This window comes from Bidens hawaiensis, unplaced genomic scaffold (assembly GCF_021521415.1).
Source record: "Bidens hawaiensis isolate Kalapana, Puna unplaced genomic scaffold, B.hawaiensis_p1.1 tig00004617_1, whole genome shotgun sequence".
Taxonomy (NCBI): Eukaryota; Viridiplantae; Streptophyta; class Magnoliopsida; order Asterales; family Asteraceae; genus Bidens; species Bidens hawaiensis.
The window spans coordinates 249444-259098 of NW_027491281.1; the positions used below are offsets into that span (position 1 = coordinate 249444).

The window sequence follows — 9655 nt, forward strand, 5'->3', positions numbered from 1 at the left end:
TTGTTTTGGTCAGGTTTCAGTTGCATTTCGTTTTTTTTGTTTCGTTTTGGTCGTTTTTCTATTTCGTTTCAGTTTCGTTTTGGTTTTTTTGTTTTGTTTCGGTCGATTCGGTGTTTTTGTTTTATATTGATTTCAGCTTTTCAGTTGCATTTCGTTTTTTTTTTGTTTCGTTTTGGTCAGCTTTTCGGTTTCATATCGGTTTTTTGTTTCGTTTTGGTCGTTTTTCTATTTCAATTCAGTTTCGTTTTGGTATTTTTGTTTCGTTTTGGTCGGTTCAGTGTTTTTGTTTTGTTTTGGTGCGCTTTTCAGTTGCATTTCGCTTTTCTTTTTCGTTTTGGTCAACTTTTCAGTTTCATATCGGTTTTTTTTGTTTCGTTTTTGTCGTTTTTTTTTTCTATTCAATTTTGTTTTGGTTTGGTCGATTCGTTGTTTTTGTTAAGGTTAGCTTTTCGGTTGCATTTCGCTTTTTTTGTTTCGTTTTGGTAAGTTTCTCGGTTTCATTCCCGTTTTTTTTGTTTCGTTTTGGTCGTTTTTCTATTTCGGTTCAGTTTCGCTTTAGTCGGTTCGGGGTTTTTGTTTCGTTTTAATCGTTTTTTGGGTTTCGGATGAGTTTTGTTTCGCACGTGATATTTTGGGTATTTTGAATTAGATAAATTTTGGATAACTTGGATATTTTGTTTTGACCCATTTTAACTTATAAATGAAACTCACTTGGATATTTCCAACCCATCCTGACCCACTTGAAGAAATTTTATAATCCATCCTAACCCATTTAACTTTTAAAGTTTATTCATCTTGACCCAAAACAATTCATTTGAGTTGGGTTTGCCAACCTTAGTAAAGAGTTAGCAAATTATTTTCCTACTCTTACTTCTACTTAACCCCTTTCTTTTTATTATACAAACATCACTCGGTTTGCTACTTTATGGTTTATAGATCTTTTAGGTAATTACACGTGACTCACTATGCAATTTCCTCCTTTGATTTCTAAATTAAATTTAATAAATTCTAGAAATTATTTTAATAGTGGAACTGTATATTTTTAAAGATAACATGATACACTATAAAAAGGTGACGTAAATACATTTTTAAGTTGATTTATACGTTAATAAGTTGAATTAAGACGGTATTTATGTGCTACGATTATATGTACCATTTTTGTTTTGAATATTTTCATGGGCATACAATATGTAACAAGCCTGTCATGTACAAATTGTGTTTTAAGGTTATAAACGAGTTAAATGTTTGGCGTCGACTTAAGCTCGTAACAGTTTTTGAATTAGTCTTTATAATAAACACATGCTAAATTTATCTTTTTAGTATCAAAACTGTACACAAAGGTCAGGGTATAAATGAGCCGAGACACTCATTAGCCACTCGAAAACATACTTCAAAAGTCTAATCAACCCAAATTTAAACAAACTCAAGCCTGAAAATAAATTTAACAAATTAGCTAGGTTACAAAATTATGATAATAATAAGGAATATTGGATTTTAATAATCCCTATTGAATGGTATTGGCCAATCATAATCCCTATTCATTTTATCGCCACCGACGGTCCCAAATTCAAAAAAGTTGGCCCTCAGCGGTCCCCCGTTAAATATGACTTAACGTCGTTATCATTTTTTCTGAATTTCAAACCAATGTTTTAGGGCTTTTGATTGTTAGGAGGATACGAGTCGATTAGTTCGAAACAGTGTTTTAAAATGACGAAGCAATGCTTCAATTCGGGTGTTTGAACTTACAATTAACCAAAATCAAGTCGTTTAGATCATTGTTTGGAGCTAAGTTTTATATCATTCGACTCGTATTTTCCTTCCGATTAATAGTCCAAAAAAGTTAGTTTGAAATTCGGAAAAAAGTATAACGCCGTTAAGTCATTTATAACGGTGGACCACCATTGGGGGCCAACTTTTTTGAACTTGGGACCGCCAGGGGCGATAAAATGAATAGGGATTATTATCGGCCAATACCATTCAATAGGGATTATTAAAATCCAATATACAAGGAACTAGTTTTTATCCCCCGTATTACGGGGACTGTTTTACATTACTCGTTTTTTATATTTATATATTTTTTTGGGTTTAATTTTATTTATTGTAATGAAATTTATAATATACTTAGAGTTTGATGATAAAAAGGTTTCACAAATAACTAAGATGCTATAACCCGGTTTAAAAGTTATTTGGGTTTGGTAAGACCCAAAACCTGTTTTTTTTACTATAAAATTGTTTGTTAATTATAAATAATATTCTTTAAAAAAATCATATAATAATTTTTAGTATATCCTATTTTATAGGATTTTCACATCAAATTAAATTTGGTGAGAATAATTTTTAATTTAAAGAGATGTTATAACCCGTTTAAGGAACATCTGGGTTTTGTAAGACCAATACCCGTAAATTCGGATCAAATGCATGAGAAAATTACATTTAAAAATCAAGCAAATCTGATAACTCCAAAAAACGGGAGTGACCACATCGCGACACATATGATTTTTGTGTTTTCGTTTATTTATATACTAGTTTTTATCCCCCGTATTACGAGGTTGTTTTATATTATTTGTTCTAATATTTATTTATTTTTTGCATTTATATTTTTTTATTGTATAAAAGTTAATATAATATACTTGATGATAAATTGTTTGACAAATAAATGAGATGTTATATCCCGGTTTAAAAGCTATATGTTTTGATGAGACCCAAGACCCGTTTATTTCTTTTACTATAAAATTGGTTTTTTAATTATAATTAATATTTATGAAAGTTAATAATGTACTTATAGTTTGATGGTACCAAAGACCCGTTTTATTTTTTTTACTATCAAATTGTTTTTTTTAATTTAAATAATATATATTAAAATAAATAAGATATTAATTTTTAGTATATCCTATTTTATAGGATTTTTACATCAATAATTTGGTGAGAATAATTTTTAATTTAATGAGATTTTATAGCCCGTTTAAGGAATATCTGGGTTTGGTAAGACTCATACCCATAAATTCGGGTCAAATGCATGAGAAGTCTCAATTTAAAAATCAAGCAAATCTGGTGACTTAAAAAAAGAGGAGCAACCACATCACGAACATAGAATTTTTATGTCTTTATTTATATCTATCTATACTAATTAATAAATAAATATTTTCCTCTACCACGTCATCTACCTACCCTATCCTCACTCTTGAAATCCCGCCTCCTATACTCCTTTCTCAATCACGAAACGGATCCTCTACCCGACCCTAATTTGAAGTTACAACCCGAACAACCTATCTCATCATCGTGATGTTTTAGTTTCATAAACCCTAAACCATTCTTATTCTTGCCCCTTTCCTTAGCAAATCGAACTCATCTAATTGGGTTCTATTTTCTTTGAACTGTGTTAATTTGATATTCATTGCTTAAGAAAATCAATGGCAAAATTTTCGATTCATTTTCAATAGGTGGGTTATGTTCCGTGTAATCATATATTTGAATTAACCCCTTGACCTGCTCTCTAAGAATCTACAAAGTCTGCTCCTAAATCGGAGTCATTGCCAATGGCTTTACAAATTCTGCATCCTACTCGGTATCATCTGCTTAGTTTTATAATAGTTAAAAAAATTTATTAACATTTGTTCTAGGTGTGATTTCAAAGGACGGTGTTATGAATAATCATGTTCCAGTAACAATACTAGAATCAATAATGATGCATGAGTTTGCGAGTCTTCATGAATCTGCCTTTGCACTTTAGACCAAAAGTATGTCAATCTTGATATTCTTGTCACTTTTAGTTATATTTTAGGCTTTAATTTAGTTTTTATCTAAATAAGCTCATTAAGATATCTAATTATTAAAATCCTCTTAGGGCATGGTGAAGGAAAAAACGTTGATTTTCACATTTGATAAAACAAAGAAGGCTCGGTTCGTATCCTTCCATGATATGCAAAGAATGAGCTTCTAAATTGCTTCACATTTTCCATGTGTACCCTTCAGAAAGTATTATTTTAAATCTTACAAATTTTAATTCTTACAATTATAATTATTTAATATCCTCTCTCTTTACCAGTAAATACATGAAGGGAAGGAGATGAAGTTGTTTTGTTTACCTGCCGCCTTTAAAATCCAAAGTGAATATGGTTGGTGGAGCTGTTAAAAAAAGTTTGAAAATTTCTCAATTGAGTAATTATTCATACTTAGACTTTCGCTATTTAGGTTCGAGATGAGATTCAACACGGGACCGGTCTTGCATCCCAGAAAAAGTTGCTCGACTCTGCTGTTGAGTTCCTAGAGTGAACGAGTTCTGCACTAGCAGGTAAATAAAATAATAATAATAATAGTAATAATAATAATAATGGCCATTTTAATTAGGCATTTTACCAAATCTATTGAAAGGTATCACCGTTACATGAATGTATAACCCAATCAAAAAACACCACGTGGACATAAAATTCTTCATTGGCGCAAGTTTGGGCTTAAACATTGCCATTGGTTTAAAATTGGTGAGTTTTTTCCTTGTGGTGTGGGGATTGATTTAATAAATTTGTAACACTGGTACTAATCATGATCAATTAGGGAAAGGAAATATAGTGCAGATATAAAGAATAAAGCAACAGTTTTATGGAAACATTTTTCAGTTCTCACAAGTGGTGGAACTGAAGAGGATATATCCAACTCTATTAATTTTGTGTTAAAATATTGACAAGGCTATTTGCACAGTTTTATGGAAGCATTATAATAGCAAGCACAACCAAATGATGAAAGAAGCCCATTTGCAGATTATTATGGAATAGACAAAATTAATACAAGAGATTAAACAGCATGGTGGAAAAGGTCCTTTGCAGATTGGTTTATAAGAGAAGCTAGCCAAATGGACTTATCATGACTTGAATTGGAGGCTTTATAAAATAGTACATAGCTCAGAAAGAAACACAAAATTTTGATGGACCAAGCCCATTCGAAGTGCTGCAATTTCCGCATAGGAAGATTTAAGGTGTAATGCAATCATTGGTCCAAGATAAATGTAGCTCCTGCTTGATAAAATGGGTCTGGAAGAAGCATAAAGGCCGATGACTCAAGCACACCATCCGTTTCTGCCCAAAGAGCCAGGGGGAGTTCGTGTATTGCTCAGTCATACTGATGCATACAAGGTGTATCGTTACCGTGCCCTTAGATCATTACAATTTTATGTGTAGGAGGAATAATATGGATTAATGTTAAATAATAACGGAGTTAATCCATATATGATTAGGGACTGGTTCAATTCAGCACCTTGCTGATTGTATGTTGAAAAACCAAGGAATAGGTAACTTATTTGCTTGAAAAGCTCATCCAATGCTGTATATAATGTTTTTAGATATTTGTATTTGTAGCAGTACATTTGTAAATTGTAAATGTAACTTATTATCATATAATTTATAGTAAAAATATTGCTATAAATTTATCTTCATTTCATAATTTTCTTTAAACGGAATCCGAGTATCAAGCAGGTTTCAAAAATGCTATTATAAAGTATTTTATTTTTTGGTGAGATGTCTACTGCTATAGAGTAGCAAATGCTATGTTTAGACATTTATATTTGATTAAAAATTAGTTTTGTATTTTGTTCTTTTTTCTTTTAATTTATTATTTTCTATTTTTAATAAATATTTCCTGGTTTAAAAATTTTAATACCAACATAAATATATTACTTTTTTTATATAAATATATTGTATTAGCTATTAATATTAAGCTTGTATAAGTAACGAAATTACACGTTAATTTAGATAAAATATTTAATTACAAATTTTAAAAAAGGTAATTTTCACTTTATTTTTTTTCAATAAAGATTAATAAAAGCTAAGATCAATCGCTTTAGATGTTTTGTTTGTTTTTAAGACAACATGTTTTAACACATTGTCAGTTATGAAGGATAAAGTTACAGCTAAAATTATAAATATCGTAATTTAGAGATTTACGAATTTTCAACATTTTTATATTGTGTAATTTATTCTACCATATATTATATCTTTATATATGTAGAACATACTTTTTTATATTTCATATTGTGTTATTACTTAAATAAATTTATTTATTTTAACCCGTGTTCTACACGGGTATCTAATCTAGTATATTATAGATTATAGATATCATATACATAACCTATAAATATCAATATATGCATATAGCTATTAATGTAACTAAATTAGAAAACAATACAATTAAAATAAATAAATGAAACGAATCTAAAAGTTCAGCTTGAGAAATACGGAGTAACTAATTTGCATTTTAGTTAAAACTTAATTACAACCATAGGGTATGAAAGTGTTTTAATATATAAACAAATAATATATGGAATCAAATTTGTCAGACAAATATATATTATTGATTTTGTAATGTTTACCGTAAACAAAGAATCAAAAATCATAAACTAATCAAATATAATCAAGTTCTCAACCAGTCATTAAATCCTTCATATTGATTTATTAAGCCATGGAACATGTGTCCTGTTTATTCTTAGAACGTTACATTTAATGCAACCCGTTTCCTCAAAACAAAATATCACCTTCTAAGCCAAGCCGACAAGCCGTATAATTGTATAAACCGAACCACAATACTCCTCTTACTTTCTTCCACTCACGTGGGCCCTACTTCCAGCCTGTGTCTACTTCCTAACTCATTAAACGACATCACCTCTTGCCGTATCATTACGTTCCATTTCCTTCCACCACCTGTAAATCACCCCCTAATATCATCATCCTAGAGAGAGAAACAAACAAACAAACAAACCACAACATATTTTGTCACAAACCATAGAGCAAGCATCATGTGTTCCATGAACTATGATGCAGCATTCAACCTCGTACTCTTCACAATCCTTGTTACAACAACCGCATTGCCGAGTCAAACTCAAATCAACTCCAACTCGGTCCTCGTGGCACTACTTGACTCACACTACACCGAGTTATCCGAACTCGTTGAGAAAGCCTTATTATTACAAACCTTAGAACAAGCAGTCTCACGTCACAACATCACAATACTTGCACCCGACAATGAAGCCTTGGAGAAACAAATGGATCCCGAATTCAAACGGTTCTTACTTGAACCCGGTAACATCAAGTCACTACAAAAGCTACTACTCTTCCACATCATCCCGTCCCGGGTCGGGTCAAACCAATGGTCGGGTCATCACAAAACACTATGCACCGAAGAGGTTGAAAACCATCTCCCGTTAGAAGAAACCACTTCCGGTGTGAAGTCAATAGCCGGTGTATCCAAACTGACCCGACCCGACGACATAACCCGACCCGACGGGCTGATCCACGGGATCGAAAGATTATTAATCCCGCGGTCCGTACAAGAGGAGTTCAACCGGAGAAGGAGTTTGACTTCGATATCCGCTGTCTTACCGGAAGGTGCTCCGGTGGTGGATCCGAGAACCCACCGGTTGAAAAAACCGGTTCAGGTTAAACCCGGTTCACCACCGGTTTTACCGGTTTACGACGCGATGGCGCCGGGTCCGTCGTTGGCTCCGGCTCCGGCACCCGGACCGGGAGGGCCACGTCACCACTTCGACGGCGAGAGTCAGGTTAAGGATTTTATTCATACTTTATTACATTACGGTGGGTATAATGAATTAGCGGATATATTAGTTAACCTGACGTCATTAGCGACGGAGATGGGTAGACTAGTGTCGGAGGGTTATGTTTTGACGGTGTTGGCGCCAAATGATGAGGCGATGGCTAAACTGACGACGGATCAGTTGAGTGACCCGGGTGCACCGGAGCAGATAATGTATTATCATTTGATACCGGAGTATCAGACGGAAGAGAGTATGTATAATTCTGTACGGAGGTTTGGGAAGGTGAAGTATGATACGTTAAGGTTGCCGCACAAGGTGGTGGCGGAGGAGGCTGATGGGTCGGTTAAGTTCGGGTCGGGTGATGGGTCGGCGTATTTGTTTGACCCGGATATATATACGGATGGGAGGATATCGGTTCAAGGGATTGATGGGGTTTTGTTTCCCGTGGAGGAGACGACGGAGAAACCGGCGAGTAAGGTGTCGACCACGGCGGCGGTTAAGGTCGTTGCTAAGCAAAGACGAGGTTAGTTTTTAACGTTAATTTAGTCAAATTGTTGGTAATTTACAAATTAAATTAATATGCTAACGGTAAGAATCAAGTGGTATATTTACAATTAGTGTAATTGTGTAATTACATCTTAACGTAATTACACTATGCTATAATTATACTACGTTGTATATATAATTACACTACTTGATTTTCACAGTTAGCACGTTAATTTAATTTGTATTTAATCCAACTATAGATTCACCGGAACTATGGTGATATTTTTAAGTGACGGTGGTACACGGTATAACTTTAGGGTGGGCTGGTGGGTCACATCACTCACATACCATTATTCCTCTACCCCTTTGGAAGTGCTATTGTCATAAGTCATAACACAAGGCATAATCTTTTTAAGGGGATAATGTCCAAAATGTTCGTATTTGAGCGTTCAGTGTTAACGGAATGTTCATTTTATTGGCTAATTTTCAAAATGTTCACTCTAAAACGAGATTTTTAATCATTACTCGACGAGATTTTTAACCAACCAGATTCTGTCATGCGTTATAAAATTGCTAGGTCGCTGGTTTTAAAAAAAATCATCAAAGACCACATGATTATTTTGGCGTCCAATGAAATTATTTTGGCTCAGGGCCAGCTCTGAAAAGACGAAATTTTTTTTGAGCCAAAGGCGAAAATTTTTTTGGGCATTAAGTAAAAGGAGCATTTTTTTGGATTTAAACAAATTAATTTTAAGTGGGCTTACTTAGTTATGATTTGAGTTGTGTAAAAACTTGTGTATGAAAATAAACATAAAAATATCTCAACTAATACTTGAACCCAGTACCTCTTGGTTAGATGTCATGCCTCTTTGCCACTAGACCAAGCTAGTGGTTATGAAATTATGTTGAAACATTGATTATACATAAATTTTTTCATAAAAATACATATAATTTTTTCAAGAAAAAAAAATTTCGGGCCTAGCGGGTGTCGGGCCTGTGGCCGTCGACTACCCGGCCACACCCCTAGGCTGGCCCTGTTTTGGCTTCAGATGGGATCTATTTTGGCGTCCAATGATATTTATTTATTTTGAAGTCCGACGAGATTTATTTTGGATTCCCACCATGTATTTTTATGTTTCAATTCCAACGAGATTTTTTGGACAAGCGACAAATGCTGGTAGGTTAATTATCACGTCAAGTAATGATTAAAATGCGATTAGACCGGCGAGTTTTAGGTGGGCCTTACAAGAATTGGTTTATCGAAGGGACGTTTTGGTCATCTTCCTCGTTTTACTTAAAAAGTACAACTTTTAAAGCACAAGCTACACAACTATTAATGGTAGAATCTTTATGCCCACTTTTGAGTGTAGTTAACTCATTGTCTAAAAACGTCTTGATTTTTAAGCATCTTTTAGTTTAATGGATGTTTTAACATATTAGTCCAAGAATAAAAGCATAAATACCAAATGCACATTTATTTATTCTTGAATTAGGCAATAATAACATGTTTTTGGTAAATGCAGGGAAATTATTGGAAGTGGCATGTTCGATTGCTGGAGCATTCGGAAGTTTTACAAGTTGTAATTGATATATACATATACATCTTAAATATATATTGTTATGCAAAAAAAA

General features: G+C 33.2%; 1 protein-coding gene across 1 annotated transcript; it reads left to right on the top strand.

Moving 5' to 3' along the window:
• Positions 1-6675: 6675 nt before the first annotated feature.
• On the top strand, positions 6676-9655 carry LOC143627188 (fasciclin-like arabinogalactan protein 16). Its single transcript, XM_077097069.1, has 2 exons — positions 6676-8060; positions 9547-9655. The coding sequence occupies exons 1-2, from the start codon at positions 6782-6784 to the stop codon at positions 9609-9611; spliced, it is 1344 nt and encodes a 447-aa protein (XP_076953184.1). The 5' UTR covers positions 6676-6781; the 3' UTR covers positions 9612-9655.

What these genes read in the sequence shown, in the direction of transcription:
- LOC143627188 (XM_077097069.1), top strand. Translation starts at nt 6,782, where the DNA reads ATGTGTTCCATGAACTATGATGCAGCATTCAACCTCGTACTCTTCACA. An exon ending in CGTTGCTAAGCAAAGACGAG is followed by an intron (nt 8,061 to 9,546) that starts GTTAGTTTTTAA and finishes TGGTAAATGCAG; the next exon opens with GGAAATTATTGGAAGTGGCA.